Raw genomic sequence first — 20,904 nt, forward strand, 5'->3', positions numbered from 1 at the left:
CACATCCGCATTTGTCATCTCCAAGTCCTCCAGAGTGTAACAACGCTTACGACAACTGTGGATTCGAAGATGAACATCAAGTACAAACACAGAAAAAGGACTGTATATAGTGAAAGCATTACACTTATTATAGTAAAGTGAAATATTTTCAAAGGGGGGAAATACATTACTATGGCGTTTAATGTTTCTGAAAATGTTTCTTAAAATCATGTAGATGTAGCCCACATGAATGCTGGGTATAAGGGATGGTCTAGCAAGCTGAAATGTTTACGGTAACAGGAAGTGGTACTTGGGGTCTCCAAGATACCCAGCCAGAGATAAGATTTGGACATGTTCATACAAGGATGAGCTAACTCTCATGAAGCAATATACATAAAGTTAATGAAAATTTAGTAATGAAGCAATATCGATAAGGTTGTTACAGTGATTACTGCTACAGCTGAAATTGTAGAAATATGTGCACTTTGGACAAAGACAATGGAGCTAGATTTGGGTTGCTACCCCTAGTTCCCCCACGCTTCAATAAAGCACCTGCATACAATCAATCTACAATTATGTGTTTTCCTGAATGCTAACAAAGATCAAAAACTTCCCAAACACCAAAAATCTGATATCCCCCCAAAATAGAAAGATTCAGCCCCCACAAGAAAAAAAAACAACACCAACATTCAGCCCAATAAAGCTCAGAAACACCAAGATTCAGCCCCGCGAAGATCATGCATCTCCCTGCCCGGGCACTCGCTGCATGGGGGGGTGAGGGGGGCAGTGAGGCCGGGCCGGAGCAGGGGGTGCCTGAGAGAGGCCCCGAGCCCGGCAGAAGCCCCTGCACAGCCATGCAAGTGGCTCCTGGCCGGACTCGGGGATCCCCCTGGCCATCCCCGCTGGAGCAGCCTGGTCCTGAGGGACTCTGGCCCCTGCGAGGGACCCCAGGCTGCAGCAGGACAAGGATTCCTGGCCCTCAGGGGGAGGCAGTGACATGACCTGACTGTGACCCCCATCCCTGTGCCTCTGGGCGGGGAGGGGGACGGAGAGGGGCACAAAGTTAAGCCCGGGAAGGAGGGACAGCTGGGGGGAAGATGCATTTCCGTAGGAATTACTTTACTTCTCGTTTTCTTGTTCTGATATGTTGGATAATAAATTCAATTTAATTTCCCCAAGTCAGGTGTGCTGTGCCCGTGACCAAGGATTGAACTGTCCCCACCCTCATCCCGACCCCCGAGCCTTTCCTTGTGTGTTCTGCTCCCCGCCCGGGACAGGAAGGAGAGTCACAGAGTTTTGGCCTCGCTCCGGCATGCCCTGCTCCATCCCGGACTCACCCCCAGCTCCCAGCGCCCTCAGCTCCCGGGCACCCCGAGCTCCCGGCGCTTCAGCGCAGCGGCGCTTCCTTGGCCTCCTGCCCGGGCCGGGCCCAGCGCCGGGCCCGCTCCTCAGCCGAGGGGTCTGAGAAATGGCGGAGAGCAGCCCAAGGCAGGCGAGTCCGTGGCGTGTGCAGAGCCCGCCGCTGGCTGCGATTGGCTGCTGCTGCCGTCACTCGTGGTTCTGGCGCGCGCTGATTGGGCAGAGCGGGGACAAGCCCGGCCCCGCTGGCGCCCCCAGGGCGGCCGTGGGGCAGGAGAGTCGCCATTGCCGGAGCGTCTGTGCGGGCCCGGCAGCGGCGGCAGCAGCGGCCGGAGCCCGGTGAGGCGGCGGCGGAGCTCGGAGGCGGCCCCGGCCATCGCAGGTGGGAGCCGCGCTCGGTTCTGCGGGGGCTCGGGGCTCGCTGCGGGCCCGGGAGGCTGTGTAATAAATGGAATTTTTTCGTGCTGACTAAACTGTAACTATTTGGAAAGCTATTATTAGAAGCACCAAAAAGAATCAGTGTTACAAGGGAGATGCACCCCTTTACAGATGTTACATGTTAAAATTGAGGTACAGGATGTAGTGACCAAAACGGCCTTGAGATGGACAAAATTAGAACGACTTTACGCATTGGGCCTAAAAATCAGTAAATATCAGACTAATTAGTAGAGTAACATAACACAACGCTTAGTACGCACACGCAAACCTGTAAGGTTATCCAAAGGACAATGAGGAAGAGGAGAAGCCTTCGCCAAAAGACTCCCAAAAGAAGACTGAAGTTCCCCTAACAACAAGTGAAACATGTGCTGTGAAGAAAAGTGACTTATAGTCAGAAAAATTTGAAATTGGAGGAAATTTACGGGAAGCATTAACGAATATGTGTAAGCATACAGTATATAAGTTTAGCTTGAAGTGCTTTGTTCTGTACATGAGGCAGGGTGAGGAACCCGTACCCCGGTCGGGTTTGCTTATGCTTTAATCATACTGAATTACTGGCAAATTATATATATAATTGTAATTTTTTGCTAAATGATATTCTTTTACTAAACTGTATTCTTTTATAACAAATTACTATTCCATTTACTAAATTGTATTCATTTTTAATTAAACTGCCATTAACCCAAGGGACCTAGTTGTCAAAATTGTAATTTCATTGACAACAACCGGAGAGGCGGCGGCGGAGCTCGGAGGCGGCCCCGGCCATCGCAGGGGGGAGCCGCGCTGGGTTCTGCGGGGGTTCGGGGCTCGCTGCGGGCCCGGGAGGGGGCGGCAGGGGGCTGTGGCGGGTGGCTTGTGCCGTGGGCGGCCCGTGTTGGCCCTGGGCTGAGGGCGCTGCGGGAGCGGCTGCCCGCGGTCTCCTTGCCGCTGGGGCCTCGGCAGGAGGCGGTGGCGGAGCAGCGCTGGCTCGTCCCGCTTCGTGTCGGGAGGCCGGAGGTGGCTGCGCTGTGCCCGGGACGCTGCGCTGGGGCCGCCTCCGAGCTCCGCCGCCGCCTCACCGGGCTCCGGCCGCTGCTGCCGCCGCTGCCGGGCCCGCACAGACGCTCCGGCAATGGCGGCTCTCCTGCCCCGCGGCTGCCCTGGGGGCGCCAGCGGGGCCGGGCTTGTCCCCGCTCTGCCCAATCAGCGCGCGCCAGAACCACGAGTGACGGCAGCAGCAGCCAATCGCAGCCAGCGGCGGGCTCTGCACACGGCACGGACTCACCTCCATTGGGCTGCGCTCCGCCATTTCTCGGACCTTTCGGCTGAGGAGCGGCCCCGGCGCTGGGCCCGGCCCGGGCAGGAGGCCAAGGAAGCGCCGCTGCGCTGAAGCGCCGGGAGCTCGGGGTGCCCGGGAGCTGAGGGCGCTGGGAGCTGGGGGTGAGTCCGGGATGGAGCAGGGCATGCCGGAGCGAGGCCAAAACTCTGTGACTCTCCTTCCTGTCCCGGGCGGGGAGCAGAACACACAAGGAAAGGCTCGGGGGTCGGGATGAGGGTGGGGACAGTTCAATCCTTGGTCACGGGCACAGCACACCTGACTTGGGGAAATTAAATTGAATTTATTATCCAACATATCAGAACAAGAAAACGAGAAGTAAAGTAATTCCTACGGAAATGCATCTTCCCCCCAGCTGTCCCTCCTTCCCGGGCTTAACTTTGTGCCCCTCTCCGTCCCCCTCCCCGCCCAGAGGCACAGGGATGGGGGTCACAGTCAGGTCATGTCACTGCCTCCCCCTGAGGGCCAGGAATCCTTGTCCTGCTGCAGCCTGGGGTCCCTCGCAGGGGCCAGAGTCCCTCAGGACCAGGCTGCTCCAGCGGGGATGGCCAGGGGGATCCCCGAGTCCGGCCAGGAGCCACTTGCATGGCTGTGCAGGGGCTTCTGCCGGGCTCGGGGCCTCTCTCAGGCACCCCCTGCTCCGGCCTGGCCTCATTGCCCCCCCCTCACCCACCCATGCAGCGAGTGCCCGGGCAGGGAGATGCAAGATCTTCGCGGGGCTGAATCTTGGTGTTTCTGAGCTTTATTGGGCTGAATGTTGGTGTTGTTTTTTTTTCTTGTGGGGGCTGAATCTTTCTATTTTGGGGGGATATCAGATTTTTGGTGTTTGGGAAGTTTTTGATCTTTGTTAGCATTCAGGAAAACACATAATTGTAGATTGATTGTATGCAGGTGCTTTATTGAAGCGTGGGGGAACTAGGGGTAGCAACCCAAATCTAGCTCCATTGTCTTTGTCCAAAGTGCACATATTTCTACAATTTCAGCTGTAGCAGTAATCACTGTAACAACCTTATCGATATTGCTTCATTACTAAATTTTCATTAACTTTATGTATATTGCTTCATGAGAGTTAGCTCATCCTTGTATGAACATGTCCGAATCTTATCTCTGGGTGGGTATCTTGGAGACCCCAAGTACCAGTTCCCGTTACCACAAACATTTCAGCTTGCTAGACCATCCCTTATTACCCAGCATTCATGTGGGCTACCTCTACATGATTTTAAGAAACATTTTCAGAAACATTTAACGCCATAGTAATGTATTTCCCCCCTTTGAAAATATTTCACTTTACTATAATAAGTGTAATGCTTTCATTATATACAGTCCTTTTTCTGTGTTTGTACTTGATGTTCATCTTCGAATCCGCAGTTGTCGTAAGCGTTGTTACACTCTGGAGGACTTGGAGATGACAAATGCGGATGTGGATCTCTGTCCTGTGTCAGTGCCTTTATTATCTTCTGGTTCCAGGATACTCTTTTCCTTGTTTCTTCTTTTAAAACTGCACAGATTAATCAGATTACTAAGAACACAATTAGTAGGATTATCAGACTCTCAAGAATAGATTTGATCCAGGACCTCACATTCCATCCTAACCCTTCAAAAATTTTATCTACCCAACTTGTAGTCAGATCTTCCCTCTCTTTCTGTGCTTCATGTTCTATTTGTTTTAATGGATTAATGTCGTGTTCTACATCTGCAGTTCCATTTGGGATGTGGATGCAGCAGTGATCAATTTGTCCTTTTAGGTACCCGCATACTCCGTGTTCTTTCATCAATAACATATCTAAAGCCAGTCTGTTTTGCAGGGTCATTTTAGTTGTGGCTTGTAATTGTACATTTAGCTCTCCAAATCCCTATTTGGTAACTCTTGCCAATCTTTCCACCTGACCTGTAAGTTTGTACAACATCTTTCTATTGTTATAATTTGCTATTGGACCAAACAAGGATTCCAGAGCCCACTCAAATTTTACACTACTGGAGGGTTCCTGCCATCTTTTTTCATCTTCAGATTTTTTCCTGAACTTCTTGTCTCATCCTTATTTGCAGATGTTCATGCTCTCCTTTGGATGGGGACCTTTTCCAAATTGGGGATAAGGTGGGGAGGGCTAAAATAATCTCTTTTACTTTTTCACCTAGAGGCAGATGTGTTGTCCAGGTGCCATCGCTTGCTGCCCATCCAAATTGGCCTGGACTCTGAATTGTACTTGTGCTCCATATTACCTTTTGGATTACTTGTCCTGTCTTGTCATTTTTTTCCCCTTGTTTATGTTTGATTCCTCTGCAGGCACATCCAATTTGCAGAGCTACCACAAGTGGTGGCATTTGTTTTATTTCTTCATCATCAGAAGTACAGTCCTAAGCTTTGTTCCATTCCCAGCAATTCACTTTGTCTGCCTCCATTCTACTACTGGTTGCAGTGTTCCATACCCCTGGATCTGTTTCATTTTCAGAGCCTTCCCACTTAATGCACCAAGGGCTATCTGCCATAGATTGGAATTTCTGAAGCCCACTCATTGCCCATGCACTTTCCCAAGCTTCAGCCCGATCTTTTCCTTCCTGTCCTTCACACTTCCACTTTGATACTGGAATCTTTTCTTTAATGACCTTTGCTATCTTTTCATAACACCATCCATAATTCCCTAATCCCCCATACCAGCCTAGTTTTGGTTCATACTTTCCTCCATTTTCATGACAATCCCATAGAGATGAATACTTTGCCTTCACAGCATTTTCAAACACTGTCTTATTTGGGTACTTGTAATCTATTTGAAATACACACCTCACATTTTCATTTTTATTCTTTTGTATTTCAGGTAATTCTGATGTTATAATTCCCCAATTTATTTGGTCTCCTGCTGCCTTTGGTATTGTCAGACAGGCAGTTATTTTGCTGATGTTTTGCATGTTGGCCAAATCTTTAATTAATCCAATCATCCCATTTTCTGCCTGAATAGTATTAGAGACTTTTATCACTTGTTTCTGGCTGCACCCCCACATCCCTCTTCATTCTAAAATGAAGAGTTGTCAGCTGATCCTTTTGCATTTCACATTCCAAGGTAGCATTGATTCCTGCTGATGGCCCTAAAGGCCATGAAATAATCACCATTACAGTCACTAGCAACCTAGACATTTGAAACAATCAGACCCGCTTTATCTGCAGCTTTGTTGGCCCTACAGTTTGTGCAGTCCACAGTGCAGGGGAAACCTTCTTCACTCTGGTGTAATGTATGCAGGGATCCAGTCCAGCTCCTTTGACTGCTGTCAAGGTAGTTAACAGTACCTGATAGGGTCCATTCCACCTTTCTTTTAATGGTTCTTCCTTCCAGCTTTTACCGTACACTTCATCTCCCGGGGGGATGTCATGAACTGGATTCTCAAGAGTCAGCGGCCTGTTCCACACAAGGGTGCTCCGAAGTCGAGCTCGAGCTTTTCCAAGAGACAGAACATAATTCTACACCTCTTGCTTCCCTGTAAAATGTACATTTGGATTAGGTTCAGGGCATTCATATGGTTTCCCATCCAATATCTCATAAGGACTGACTGACATCCTGCTCCTAGGCTTTATCCAAATCCTCAGCAGTGCTATTGGTAAAGCTTGTGGCTACTGCAATTTAGCCTCTTGGCATCTTTTGTTGATTTGCCTCTTCAATGTCTGATTTATCCTCTCTACCTGTCCACTGGATTGGGGTCTCCATGGTGTATGGAGATGCCAAGCTATTCCCAGTAGCCTACTCACCTCCCTCACTACTGTGGCTGTGAAATGTGGGCCCCTATCTGATGATATTCCTAGAGGCACCCCAAATCTTGGAATGATTTCTTGCAGTAACCACTTGAATGTCTTCTTTGCTTGATTTGTGTGACAGGGAAGAGCTTCTGGCCATCCTGAAAATGTGTCAACCCCTACCAATAGATATTTGTATCCTCGAGTTCTTGCTAATTCTACGAAATCTACTTGCCAATAATCTCCTGGTTCTGTTCCTACCCAAGTTTTCCCTAATTGTGCCTGTAGTCTAGCCACTGGATTGTTCTTTAAGCAAATTTCACATTTTGACATTACTGATTTTGCCGTTGTTAACATCCGTACTGAAATTAAATTTTGTTTTAACAATTTCACCACTGCCTCTGCACTCCAATGGCATTTGTTATGTTTAATTTGTAGAAGTTCTCTCATTATCAAGGGGGGTACCACTACTTGTCCCTGTGTAGTCACATACCACCCTTCTGAATTCTTCTGTGCATTCAGTGAGCGTCCCAATTTCTCATCCTCTATTGAATATCTTGGTTCTGGAGGTAAATTGAAATGAGATACATTAGTTTTTAAAGGTATCAATGCCATTAGAGTTTGCACTTCTCGAGCAGCTTGTCGGGCTGTCAAGTCTGCTTTCCGATTTCTCTCATGAATTTTGGAGCTTCCTGATTGTTGAGCTTTGCAGTGCATGATTGCTACTTGGTCAGGCTTTTGAAATGCTTTTGTTAATTGCAGGACTGCATCTTGATGTTTAATGTGTGTGCCTTGAGAAGACAACGGTTCTCTTTCTTTCCCCAGTGCCCCGTGTACATGCACCACTCCAAAAGCATGTTTTGAATCATTCCAGATATTTACTTTCTTCCCTTCACTCATCTCTAATGCCCTGGTTAAAGCAACCAGTTCTGTTCGTTGGGCAGATGTGTTTGCTGGTAAGGAGCAAAGCTGGATTCAAAAGGTTTAGCTGTCTTTAATGTGACATCATCCTGTTTGGTTAGGATTACCTGGAATTTCATCATCCTGCTTGGAGATAGCCAGTGGCCCCCCTTTTGTTCTAAACCAGTGGTCACCATGTGTGGCACATAGACATCTATGTCTCTACCCATTGTGAGTTTCCTGGCTTCTTGGATCAGCATCACAGTGGCTGCAGCTGCCCGCAGGCATGAAGGCCATCCAGCACTCACGTTGTCAAGTTGTTTGGAAAAGCAGCCTACCAGCCTTTTCCAGCTTCCCAAACATTGGGTCAGCACTGCCAGTGCTGGGTGTGATCTTCCATGCACAAACAGCTGAAAATCTTTGGACAAATCATGCAGTCCTAACCCCGGAGCCATTGTCAATGCCTCCTTCAGTTTGAGGAAGGCCTCCTTCTGTGGTTTGCCCCAGGTAAGTGGTTGTGTCTTCTGGGCTTCATACAGGGGTTTTGCAATTAGTCCATAGTCCGTGATCCACAGGCAACACAGTCATCCTGAGGAAAACTCGTAGCTCATGTAGGTTCTGGGGTTCTGGAATAGTACAAATAGCTTGAATAAGGTTAGTACCCAGCTTACATTGCCCTTGTGAGATTTCACATCCCAGGTAAATCACAGTCTGTTGGGCAATTTGTGCCTTTTCTTAAGACACTTTATATCCTCCCATTCCTAGTTGATATAAAATTTCAATTGTTACCTTTATGCAGGTTGTTTTCTGTAGCTATCAGTATATCATCGACATACTATAACAGCAGGTATTGCTCCCTCAGAACATGCCATTCTCCATGTTCTTCCTCAAAACATGTCCAAATCTCCAGCTCCTTCACCAGCTGGCTTCCAAATAGGGTTGGACTGTTCTTGTATCCTTGTGGGAGTCATGTCCAGGTGAGCTGGGTTTTCCTTCCATTGTCTGGATTTTCCCATTCAAAGGTAAACAGTTTCCTACTTTCTTTGTCTAGGGGTATGCAGAAAAAGGCATCTTTTAAATCAATTACAGTAAACCATTTCTATTTCTCTTTCACAGATGTCAACAATGTGTAGGGATTAGCTACCACTGGGTAAATATCTTTAGTTATTCCATTTATTGCTCTTAAATCCCGTACTAGTCTGTACTCACCATTTGGTTTCTTCACTGGAAATATTGGTGTATTCAATTCTGATTCACATTCTTCTAAAATTTGGTACTTCAAAAATTTTCCAGTAATCTTTACTATTCCTTGCCGTGCTTCTGGCTTTATGGGATACTGTTTAACCTGGACAGCTTTTGCTCCTTCTTTTCATTCTACATGTACTGGTTGTGCCAACTTAGATTTTCCTGGTATGTCTGTTTCCCATACAGAGGGAATTACTGCATCCTGTACTTCCCGAGGGATAGCAGGGACTGGTTTTTCTTTTATCATTAAGATCTGTCCTGTCTTTGATTCAGGTATTTTCATTAAAAGCTCCCTGTTTTCAAAAGTTATCACTGCATCAAGTTTTGCTAATAAATCTCATCCTCAAAGTGGAATTGGACACTCAGGCATATCTGAAAATTCATGTGTTAACACTTTGTTTCCGAAGCACAAATCCAGGGGTTGCAGGAATGGTCGATTCTCCTCCTTCCCTGTGGCTCCAACTATTGTTGCTGTTTTGTCTCCAGCTTGGCCTTTTAGATCATTTAGCACAGAATATGTAGCCCCCGTATCCACCAGAAATTTTACTTCTTCATCTCCCAATTGTATAGTTACTAAAGGTTCTTGTGTTGGTTTTTGTTCTGATTCTAGTCAGCTGCTGTACTCCCCCAGCACCATTAATTTGGAAGCATCTTGATTCTGCTTGAACTGATTGCCCTGGTTAAACCAATTTGGGCATTCATTTTTCCAGTGCCCTCTTGTCTACAATAAGCACATTGATTTAACCCTATTCTTGGCAAAACCCATCCCCCTCGTCCTCTGCCAAGTCCGCCCCTCCCCAGTCCACGATCACCTCTGCCGCATCCTCAGAAACCTGGATTCTCTCTTCCTTGGACCACTGCCAAAAGATTTTGCTGCTGCTTTTTACTAGCTTCCTTTTCCCTGTTATTGTATACTTTCCAAGCCACTTCAAGTAATTGATTCAAATTCCTTGAACCTTTTCCTTCTAACTTCTGCAATTTTCTCCTAATATCATCCTGCGACTGCCCAAGAAAAATGAACACAAGCTGAACATTCGCTTGTTCTGTTTCTAGTTGAAGATCTGTATACTTTCTTGCTGCCTCCTTAAGCCTTTCCAAAAATGCAGCAGGGGATTCTTTCTTTTCCTGTCTTATCTCATACAATTTAGACCAATTCATAGCCTTAGGTACAGCATTCCCAACCCCTGTCTGGAGCCACTCTTGATATCTCTTCAGCCTCCGCATGTCCCCAAAGGCATTGGGATCCCACCCTGGATCCTCGGTTGGAAAGTTCTCATCTAAAGTCGCCGTCAGCACCCCAGTTCTGAGATCTTCTCTCACCTTCTCCTTGGCTGCTCTAAGCACCATCTCTTTCTCAGTAGAGTCCATTAAATTATCCACTATTACTTGTATATCATGCCAATCTGGATTCTGAGTTTTCATAATCATTTTTACCACCCCTGCTACTTTATCAGGATTTTCTCTCTAAGTTCCAGCTGATTGTTTCCAAATTATCAAGTCTGCGGGTGAAAAAGGAACTTCCACAAACACCAGCCCTTCTACTGCTACTCCTTGTCTCAAGGGGGCAATCACAGTCCGCCTTTGTCTGCCCAAATCTTTTCCCGTTCTACCCAGAACTGGAGCAAGCTGTGACCGAGTCCGATGGGATACCGGTGTCGCTGATTTATTATCATCACCCCTGCTACTGCTATCTTCCTCCCCAGCATTTTTCACATTTCCTTGTATCACGGTTAGATTTGGATCATTTCCTGGAGAAGAAGGATCAGGTGAAGGCGGTAGAGGAGGATAAAGAGGGCAAGGTGAAGTGGGATTAGGCGAGATAGGGTTAGGTGAAATAGGATTGGGTGAAGTGGGGGCAGACAAAACAAAATCGGGTTCTTTTGGTTCTGCTGAAACCACTTGTAAATCAACATCCATCTCTTTCCCCTGACACAAACTTTCTTTTAATGCCAGGTGCTCTAAACAACTTTTTCCTTTTACACAAAGCTCACATTTATCACTCACACGTGCCTTAACTGCCATCAATGCACACTCAGCCTGCCATTCTGGCTTGTCTCACAAATAGAAAAACAAATCAACGTACAGAACTTCATCCCACTTTCCCTCTGGCTTACAGAACAACATCAACTGTAAAATGGTGTTCTGCTGCAAAGATCCATTTCTCGGCCACTTTTCCCCACTGTCCAGGTCATATCCTGGCCACCATGTATTACAATAATCAATCAACTTTACGTAAATCTTGCCCAAAGTTTCCCTGTTTGCAATGTGCTAATAAGCACCCCAAAGGAGAAGTAGGTGGTACAGGGGCATTGCCACCTCAAATCCCTTTAAGCTTCTCCATGTTACAGTTACAATACACCACACAGCACTGCTGCCCAACCTGCAACGCTTTCGCACTTGTCTGACAGACGGTGCCTGGGCAATACCAGGAATTCCTCCAGCCCAACCATGCGAAGCTTTGGCTGCGTCTTATCGGCAGGCACCAGAGCAGACCGAAAAGCACCTCACCTCTCTCAGAGGGACGCTGTGAGCGGCGGAGACGGTTGCAGCTGGATGGGCTTCCGGAGAATTCGTGGCTCTGTGAAGTCTTTGTTCTTCTGGAAGTTCAGGATTGTAGCGGGACTTGGTCTGAGCAGCAGTCCTTGTCAATTAGTAACATTTTCTGAAACTGGTGATTTCTCCCATTCCTTCCTTATGTACAAGTCCCTGGCCCTATCTCCAAGCAGATTCTCTCATTGCCTCTGTTTTTCCTTCCTGGGTGTTCTTTGTTTTTGGGATTGCTCTCAGTGCCCTCATTCTCTGTCCTTTTGTAGCCGTTTGTGGCTCAGGAGGCCTGGCTGCCCCCTGCATCCCCTTGCTCAGCTGCTGAATGAGCTGCACTCAGCAAGGTGTGGTGCATGGTAAAAAGATGAGAGTTGCTGTAGCACATGAGAGGAGAAACAGCATTTGTTTAACCCACGGTCTGTGAGGGAACCACAAAACTGTGTCCCATTCCCATCCTTTCCACATTTGAACAAGTACATGAGCTGCTTTGCTATTTCCTTTTTTATCTGTTTCTGCACCTTTTCCTTGCTGATCTGTTTGCCATCAGCAGTTTGAATCATTTAACTTTTCCCAAACCTCTCCTTTTTCTGCTAAAAGGTAATCTGATCCCATCCCATGGTGAAATGTTGTGTTCCTCTTCTGAGTGGATTGGTTGAGGGGAAGGTCAGGAGCTGGAGCTGTGTGGTTGGTTATTATTTCAATGACATCCTGTAATCTAATTATGCCATTGGAATGAGAAATGGTTTCTCTGGTACCTGCTATGAATTTATCAGGGTTTCCAGGTGCTGGTCCATGGTGTTTCAGGATTTGTTCTGGTGGCCGTTCATCTTTTCCCCATTTCTGGGTGCTCCCTTCAGGCAGGGATTCATAAACAGTTGGCTATTTTTGTTCATCACATATTTGGATTCCCAACTGATTTCCCTGACCTTGTGGTAGCAAATAAACCCCAGTGGTCTGATACACCCTATATAACATAGACAGAGACAGTACATGTTGGAGTGGGGACAGGGATGATTCTCCCCCACTTGTTTTAGTGAAGTTTTCACAACATTCTCCATTTTCTGTTTTCCTTTGCAGCTGAACCAATTTCTGCTGCAGAGTCAGATATCCTCACAATGGGCTGTGCCTTTAGCTGTGCAAATTCCATCTGTGCAAGCAGGCAGAGCTTGGGCTGAGGGGCAGAGGGAATGATCCCAATTCCTCCTGCAGGCAGGAAGCCCTTGGGCCATTGTGCAGGCTTTGTCCCTTCAGTGTTAATTTGCATTTCTAAAGCTCCTCTCCTGGCTGCCTGGAGGAAAGCTTCTCTTCCAGGGCAGACATCCCAGTGACTCACACGTGCCCCCCCGCACTGATCTGCTATTTTTTTTTTTTTTAAACAATATTTTATTAGCTGTTTATGTGTTAAAGCCCCAACTTTAAAGCTCTTCTAGTTTTCAAAGTGCAGCTTAAAGGTGAACATCGAAAAACTCATCGAAAAACATCATTTTGTCATCACTAAGAGTCACTTACAAATATAAAACAAGAATGAGAAAGCAATCAAGTGTTTCCTTTTAATTCTCCTGGGACTAAAAACTGATTCTCACACCACTGGCCCAAACAGAACTGACAATATAGAAGTAAAATTATTTTGAAAAATTATTCTAACGGTGTAATCTTTTCACTGAAACTGAAAAACTCTCCAATGATGTCTTAGGCATTACTTGATTCTGGCCAGAATGTACAACAGAAATCATTAATTGCTCACTTAGGCTGGGTGTGCAGAGAAAATCATTCCATGACACATGAGTTTGACTAGATTTTTCCTAAATTCATACACTCTGACCCCATAGAAATCCATTGGTTTAATGTTCATTGGTTTGAAGGCGTGGAGTTGTTAGGATTTGGTTTCCTGTGCACCCGGATTTCTGTGCCTGTGATGGGAATTAGGTGGGCACTCCTGGATTTCCTGCTCAGCCTTTTCCAGACCAGGTGTCTCCAGCTGTGCCTGGGGCAGTGTCTGGGGTAGATGTTGGTTGATGTTTGCTGCTGGGTGTTGATGTTTTGTTGATGGTCTTGGGGGGAATCTTTTGGGCTATTCCCAGTCTGTTGAGATGTTAATTTCATCTCTGCTGAGTGGTGGAACATCCCTTAAAAAACACCTTTAAATTTCCTTTCCCCAAGGCAAATGCAAACCAAGTCCCTTTAGAAAAAAAAAGATTTGAAGCCATTTTCAAGTTGGTCTATTTTGCCAGCAGCTAATCCCAGGCAGGGCAGAGTGTGAGTGGAATTGAGAGGCAGAGTGGAATTGTCCCGGTGCCTTCCCCAGCAGCTGTGGCAAGGGCAGGCACAGAAAGGCCTGAAGGTGCAAGAGTGAGAGCAAGGATTGTCCCGCAGTGGCTGGAGATGGCAAAGGAGGGTGGCCAGGCCGAGGATTTGAGCAGAGGATCTGTGGGCAGGCACAGGGGCTTCCCCCGCTGGGGAGCCCTGGCTGCTGCTGCTGTGTTGCCTTCAGTGCAGGCTCAGGGGTGGCCTGTTTAATATTCCCTTGCAATTCAGATTTCTGAGTCTGGAAGAGCCATGGCTGGGGCATCAATCATTTTATTTTTTCCATTTTGTTAAGTTTTCTTCTCTTTCTTATGTCCACCCCATAACATTGAGGCTATCTGGGTTAAAAAATTCACACAATGTTCTGGGTGGAAAAGAGAATCCTCAATCCAGCTCCTACAATTCCCTGTTAATTGTAAGAATTGTTCCAGCTTCTTTTTATGCCTGGGAAGCATTATTTCTGAGATTTCCTGGACCCCTTCAGGATCAATGCAAGACAAAGCTTCAGTCAAAATAGGTCCCAAATATTTAACCATTTTCTCTATCTTTTGGCCTTTTTTTAGATACTCAAAGCTGGTTTTTAGCCTGAAAATGAAGCCATTTCACAGAGGCTTCCTCTACCTTTTCTCCTTGTTTCTCTGACTGGATCAAGTCATCCACATCCTGCATTAAGCCAGTCCCTGGGGGTGAGGTCAATTCCTTTGATATTTCCTGCAAGGCTTGCCCCAATCAGGCCGGTGCTTCCGTGCATCCCTGCAGAAGGACCGTCCATGTCTTGAGCATTTTCCCTTCTAGCTCTTGTTGCCAGCCCAAGGCAGAATTGTGTTTGCATCCTCTGTGAGTGGGCAGATCCCCAGAAAGCATCTTTTGCATCAAGTTGTGAATGGCAGCAGTGTGAGGAGGGCACCAGGTTCAGGCTGGTGTAAGGATCTGAGAGTGTGGGGTGCCTCAGTTTCATCATCTTATTTCTTCTTCTTGGGTCCTGCAGCATTCTGTGGATTCCATTGGATTTCTTGTTTGGCAGGATAGGAGCATTCTAGGGAGCCATCCCTGGCTCCCCAAGCCGTGCCTTGAGCAGGACTCCCAGACAGGCTGTGAGCCCTTCCTTCCCTCCCTTGGAACAGGGGATTGCTTTTCGACACCTCTTGTCCTGGTTGCTTCAGGGAAATTTGGAGAGGCTCCATATCTAATTTTGCCAATTTCCCTGGGGCTGCCCACACTTGTGGGTTCACTTCAGCCTTGGCTCTGCCAGACATTTGACACAGAGGTACAACAGAACCAGCCTCTGTATCACCTTTGGTAATATTAATTTGCATTCCAAATTTGGCCATCAAATCCCTTCCCAGTAAATTACAATCACAATTGTGAGCAAATAAAAGCTCCTGCATTTCAAACCCTCTCCCCACATCTGCTAATAGTGGCTGAAGAAAACACACCCACTCATCTTTCCCACTTAGTGCTTTAATTATTAAAATGTTCCCTAACACCTTTAGGTGTAAGATTCCGATTGGATGGAGAGGCTCCTGTGTCCGTCAGGAAAGGTCTCCTCTGGATCCAGAGCCACCCTGAATGTTCCCAAGGGCTGCAGTGTGGTAGGTCCCTGGTGGAATGGGAGCTGTGCCACCGCTAAGAATGCGTGTCCATCAAGGGCTGGACTTGCTGGTGCTGAGGGTGCTGCTGTCTGTGCTTGCAGTGTCCTTGTGCCCTGCAGCTGGAAGGCTGATTCCTTGCCAGGGGCTGTTTGGGTGGGCTGTGCCCTGGCCAGGAGGGCAATGCCTGTGCCAGGTGCTTGTGGCCGAGGGTGTCCCCTGGGTGCTGGGGCCCCCTTGGGCCCTGGGCTTGATCCCTCAGGGGCTGTAGGAACTGTGCCATGGCCTTTGCCTTCAGCTTGGCCTTTTGCTCATCCCTTGCTGCATTCAGCTGCTGAGCCTTTGTGAGCAAGTGCTGCAGGGGCTTCTTCTGTCGCTGCTGCAGCCCCCCTCAGTGCCTGTGGGTGCTCATCGTGTGGCAGCTGCTGAGCTTTCTGCAAAATCCTTCCTTTCTCCAGGGACCCACCAGGAAATGCTTAAAGGATCCTCTGGATCCTTGCAGGTCTAATCGCCATTTGTGAGCTGTTCCTTCCTCGTGCTGGCTGTGCTGAGGCTCCCCTCCCCAGCCCGTATCCCAGAGCCGGTCCCTGTCCTGCCGCAGTGTCCAAAGGCGGCCCCCCCGGCGGGCAGGGCCGGCAGCTCCACGGGGCCGGGCAGCGGCCGGGGCGTCCCGCAGCCTCCTGGGGGCCGGGGGCCACTGCGGGCCCTGCCCGGGGGGTGCTGGGCTCAGGCAGCGCCCGGCGCTGAGCCCCGGCTGCCCCACAGCCCCGGCCCGGCCCCACAGCTCCCCACAGGCCCCCAGCCCGTGCTCCCGGTGCCGCAGCTCTGCGCCCGCTCCTGCCGCTCCCAGCTCAGAGAAACCCCCTGAAATCCTCACCTCCTTGTTTTCCTGTCCTCCAAAACTGGGATACAAAGGATCTGATGATAAGACCCTTCTGAAGCACATCCCAATCCTCAGTATTTTTCTCTTCCTCATCTTTTCCATCATCCTTTTTCTTACCCCATGGATTGCTCCTGCTGCTTCTTTCCTTAAGCACATTCCTGCACACTCCCCTTCAGCCAATCCCTTCCCAGCACACCAACACCATCCATCCCCTGTTGTCTAAATCCCTTCTGGACTTCCCTTCTTGCCCCCCTGGGTGTCCATGTCCTTAATTCCCTCTGGGAGAATGTGCAAACGACCTCCACCTGCTCCCAAGGGACCCTTGAGAGATATTTTGGGATCCTCATCCCTTTTGCTGGGACCCCATTGTGGCTTTCCCTTTTGTCCCCTCCCTGGGTGCCCTGCCATGTTCACTCCCCGAAGATGCCACTGTAGTCACTGCTGAGATTTTCAGTGCTCTCTCCCTGCCGACTCTTGAGAGCCGCCCTGATCCGTCCCTCGTCTGTCTCCTGCTCACTCTCGGGTACCCAATCAATGCCCGGTGCCGCCGCCAGCCGAGGGAGCCGATCCCCCAAACTGGGTGAGGCCCCTTCAGCTGCACTCACTGCCCGCCGGCCCAGACGGTGGAAGGAATTGCGGAGGAGCCCCAAGGTGTGTGGAAAAATTGACATCCCCAGCGGTTTCTGTCCACAAGGAAGACAGAGGAGTCCTGTAACAGTAATTGTATTCATATAAAAAAGGATGAGGCCATGGGACATTTCTAATGAGATTTCACCAATTGTTGGCAGACACAGCCTCCTTTTCATCCTAATTTTCTTGGTCACATCTCCCTTTCCCCATTGGCTGAAGTCCTGGAGAGGTACAGACTTCCCAGTGCACCTCCTACATATCCCCTTAATATGCACCCCACTTTTGTATAGCTAACGATATTGATGGCTGTGTTAAGTCTTTGTTGTTCTTCTGGAAGTTGATGAATTTAGCAGGACCTTGGCTGAGCAGCAGTCTGTGTCATCACTTAATAACATTTTGTGCAGCTGATGGCTCCTCCTGTCACTTCCTTATGTCCACGTCCCTGGCCCTATGTGCAATGAGGTTGAGGGGATCAGTTTGTCTAGAGGCTTTGTTGTTGTTCCTTTGCTGGGGTTCCCCCGTTTTGGGGCCATCCCCCCTGGAGCAGGGTGTCCCCCCTTGGTGCAGGCGCAGGGCTCAGGCAGGGCTGAGCCAATCAGAGCGCGCGGCGCTGATGACTCATCAGTGTCCAGGCAGAGCCGCAGCTGCCAGCGTTCCCCAGCTGGAGCCCAGCTGCGCCCCTCCCCCCCGGGCCTTGGCGCCCCCCTGGAGGGGAATTTGGGGAGGTGGGAGGGGGGAGCGCCAAGGCCGGGCCCCCCCGCGCTGTGGTGGCGGGAGCGGCTGCAGTGGGGAGCGAGTGCGGGCGGAAGCGGCCGAGAGCCCAGCGCTGCCCCAGGCCGAGCTGGCCCAGCTGCATCCGTGCCCCTGCGGTGGGATGCTGTGGGACTGGGGGGGAAGAGGGAGGCGGCAGTGGGTGCTGGGCCTGGGGGCAGGAGGAGAAGGGAAGGAGAAGCAGGGTTGAAGAACAAAATGGTGGAAGGATTCACGTAGGAGGAGCAGGTGCAGGAGGAGGAGAAATAGTAGGAGGAAGAGGAGTGGGAGGAAGAGTAGGGCCACAGGAGGAGGTGGGAGGGAAGGAAGAGGAAGCAGGACACTGTTCCATTCTCCCTGTATGTGCAGTCCCAGGAGTGTTGCCCTGGAGGTGACTGGGGAGGGGATCCACGATTTTGATGGGACTGAATCTTGCTGTTTCTGAACTTTTTTGGGCTAAATATTGGTGCTTTTTTTTTTTTGCAGGGGCTGAATCTTTGTATTCTGGAGGGGGTTTTGCCTGAATTTGGTGTTTGGGTAGTTTTTCATCATTGTTTTGATGTTTGGGCTGAATCTTGGTGCTTTGCTTTGTTACAGACACAAGATGCCCAATGACTTCCTGAGATGAACTTGGGCATGGAGGAATCCCCACCCCAAGGCGCTCTCCTCTCCTTTTCCTCCTAACCAGGAATTTTCATTCCCAAACTGTGTCCAGATGGCAGAGGAGGAGAAAAAGCCCCAGAGATCCCGCATGAGGAGGGGCTGCAAACCCAGTCCAGGGAGCTGCGAGGAGGAAAGATCCCCCCAGTGCCAGGAACATGGCCAGAGATCCAGCCGGAGCTCAGAGCTGGGGGAGAAGCCCCACAAGTGCTTGGAATGTGGGAAGGGCTTCAGGTACAGCTCCCACCTCATCCAGCACCAGAGGATCCACACTGGTGAAAAGCCCTATGGGTGTGGGGAATGTGGGATGAGCTTCAGCCAGAGCTCCAGCCTGAGGAATCACCAGAGGATCCACACTGGGGAACGGCCCTATGAGTGTGGAAAATGTGGGAAGAGCTTCAGAAATATCTTTCGCCTGATGATACATCAGGTGGTCCACACGGGGGAACGGCCCTACACTTGCTTGGAATGTGGGAAGAGCTTTGGGTGGAGCGCCGCCCTGAGTGCACACCAGCTCATTCACACTGGGGAGAGGCCCTATGAGTGTTCCCAGTGTGGGAAGAGGTTTCAGACCAGCTCCCATGTCCTCAGACATGAGCGGATTCACACAGAGGAGAGGCCCTTCCGCTGCCCCGACTGCGGGAAGGGCTTCAAGCTCAAATCCACCCTTGTCAGTCACCGGCGCATCCACACTGGGGAGAGGCCCTACGAGTGTCCCCAGTGTGGGAAGAGCTTCTCCACCAGCTCAACCTTGACCCGACACCAACGGAGGCACCAGTAAGGGAAGCCCTGCAAGTGCCCCGAGTGCGGGAAGAGCTTTGTGCGCTGCTCCAGCTCCATCCCCCATGGGAGGATGGGCGTTGGATGATCCCCAGTGACCCCCGTTGGGCAGAGCCCTGGTGATCCGTGGTCCTGGTGATCCGTGTTGGGAAGACACCTGGCTGGGAGGCTCCACATCTTCCTGGCTCCCTGTGGGCACCTGGATGAAATCAGGGGAATGAAAATCCAACAGGATACAGAATGACAATGGGAATTGTTGACTTTCAATCCTTGAGAACCTTTTGCCTCAGGAACTGTGTGGGCAGAGAAAAGGGGGTGACACCGGGCTTGGGGGCTCTGAGGGGAGCACACTCGCTCTGGGGGAGGGAGGACACGACCCCTAGGACCCCCCCTCACCTTCCTGCACAGGCAGAAGCCGAGCCCCAGTGCCAGGAAGACGAAGCCCAACACTGAGACTCCAATCCCTGTCAGCATCTTGCTGTGGGTGGCGTCTGACATCATCCCTGGGGGGTCTGCAGAGGTCAGGACCCCCAAAACTTCTCAGAGACACCCCAAGCCCCTCCAAGGACCCTCCCAGTCTCTCCCAGCCCACCCAAGACCCTCTGAAACCTCCTTTGGAGTCACTAATTTTAAACAATTAGGTACTTTAGAAAAATTGGAGATCTCAGCTAGAGACAGGCCTTGCTGGAAGTAGTTAGAGTTAATGATGAAGGGAAAAGCAGGATTTGAGATAATGAGTCTTGGACTTAGGTAAAAAATCACTTTTCATTGAATGTTTGTTCAGCTGTGCTTATAATGAGAAAAGAGAAACTGATAAACGGGTTCGGGAAGATCACAGACCTTGCATCTGGAAACCCATTTAAAAGTCACAAGGGAGGAAATTGGAGTTGTACCAAATGTCCTTTGTAATGTCAACCATTGTAAAGGTAGAAAGGTGAGAGTGAGGAAGAGCGGTTTTCCTTCATCTCCTGATGACCCCTCCTCACCAAAACGACCCCCTCCTCAAATTAGGGAGCAAACCACGCAGGCATAATGACTTTTTAAACTGATTACCGTGCATTTTAATCCAAAGTGGGGAACGGAAAGTGTTAGCATTATGCATATGCATTAGTATTAATATGTATTAGTATTTTGGATATTCAAGACTTTTGTACATAAATAGACACTGGAATCTTTTGTCAACTTGCAGAGCGTATTAAGGGGTGACTCCCGCACTCGCCCAGTGCTGGGATTAAACATCCACTGTGTAACTTTAAACTGTTGGAGAGGTTTTTTGTCCATTAACAGATTGATATTGATACTGGATCAATATTGCTGTTTTGGTAAATCACTGCCAGTCTCTTCCCAGCCTCCCCAGGACCCAGCAGAGCCCCTCCTGTTCCTCTCAGGATCCCACAGCCCCCTCCCAATTTCCCCCCACTGCCCCAGGACCCCCAAACCCTCTCCCAGTCCCTTCCCAGCCCCACCAGGACTCATCAAGACTCTCCCAGTCTCTTCCCAGCACAACCAACCTCATCCTAATCCCTGCTTTCCAAACCCCAATCTCCCTCCAGCTCCTCCAGGCTCACTCAAATCCCTCCCAGTGACACCCAGCACCCCCAAACTCCCTCGCAGGGTCCATCAGGACCCCCAGAACCCCATCCCACCCTCCCCAACATCCTTCAAACCCCTTCCCAGCCATCCTAAGTACCTCAATCCCTTCCCCAGTTTAAACCAGTCTGTCTCAAACTCCCTCCCAGTTCCTCCCAGCACAGCCCAATCCCCCTCTGGCCCCCCCCAGTGCCTCCCCCGCTGCCCCCGGCGCTGT

The 20,904-nt window shown here is 49.4% G+C and overlaps 1 protein-coding gene across 1 annotated transcript; it reads left to right on the forward strand.

Moving 5' to 3' along the window:
- Window positions 1-3,055: 3,055 nt before the first annotated feature.
- Window positions 3,056-20,354, forward strand: LOC111945662 (uncharacterized). Its single transcript, XM_086866593.1, has 2 exons — window positions 3,056-3,195; window positions 18,255-20,354. The coding sequence occupies exon 2, from the start codon at window positions 18,373-18,375 to the stop codon at window positions 19,096-19,098; it is 726 nt and encodes a 241-aa protein (XP_086722719.1). The 5' UTR covers window positions 3,056-3,195; window positions 18,255-18,372; the 3' UTR covers window positions 19,099-20,354.
- Window positions 20,355-20,904: the final 550 nt, after the last annotated feature.

This window comes from Cyanistes caeruleus, chromosome 31 (assembly GCF_971803275.1).
Source record: "Cyanistes caeruleus chromosome 31, bCyaCae1.hap1.1, whole genome shotgun sequence".
Classification (NCBI taxonomy): domain Eukaryota; kingdom Metazoa; phylum Chordata; class Aves; order Passeriformes; family Paridae; genus Cyanistes; species Cyanistes caeruleus.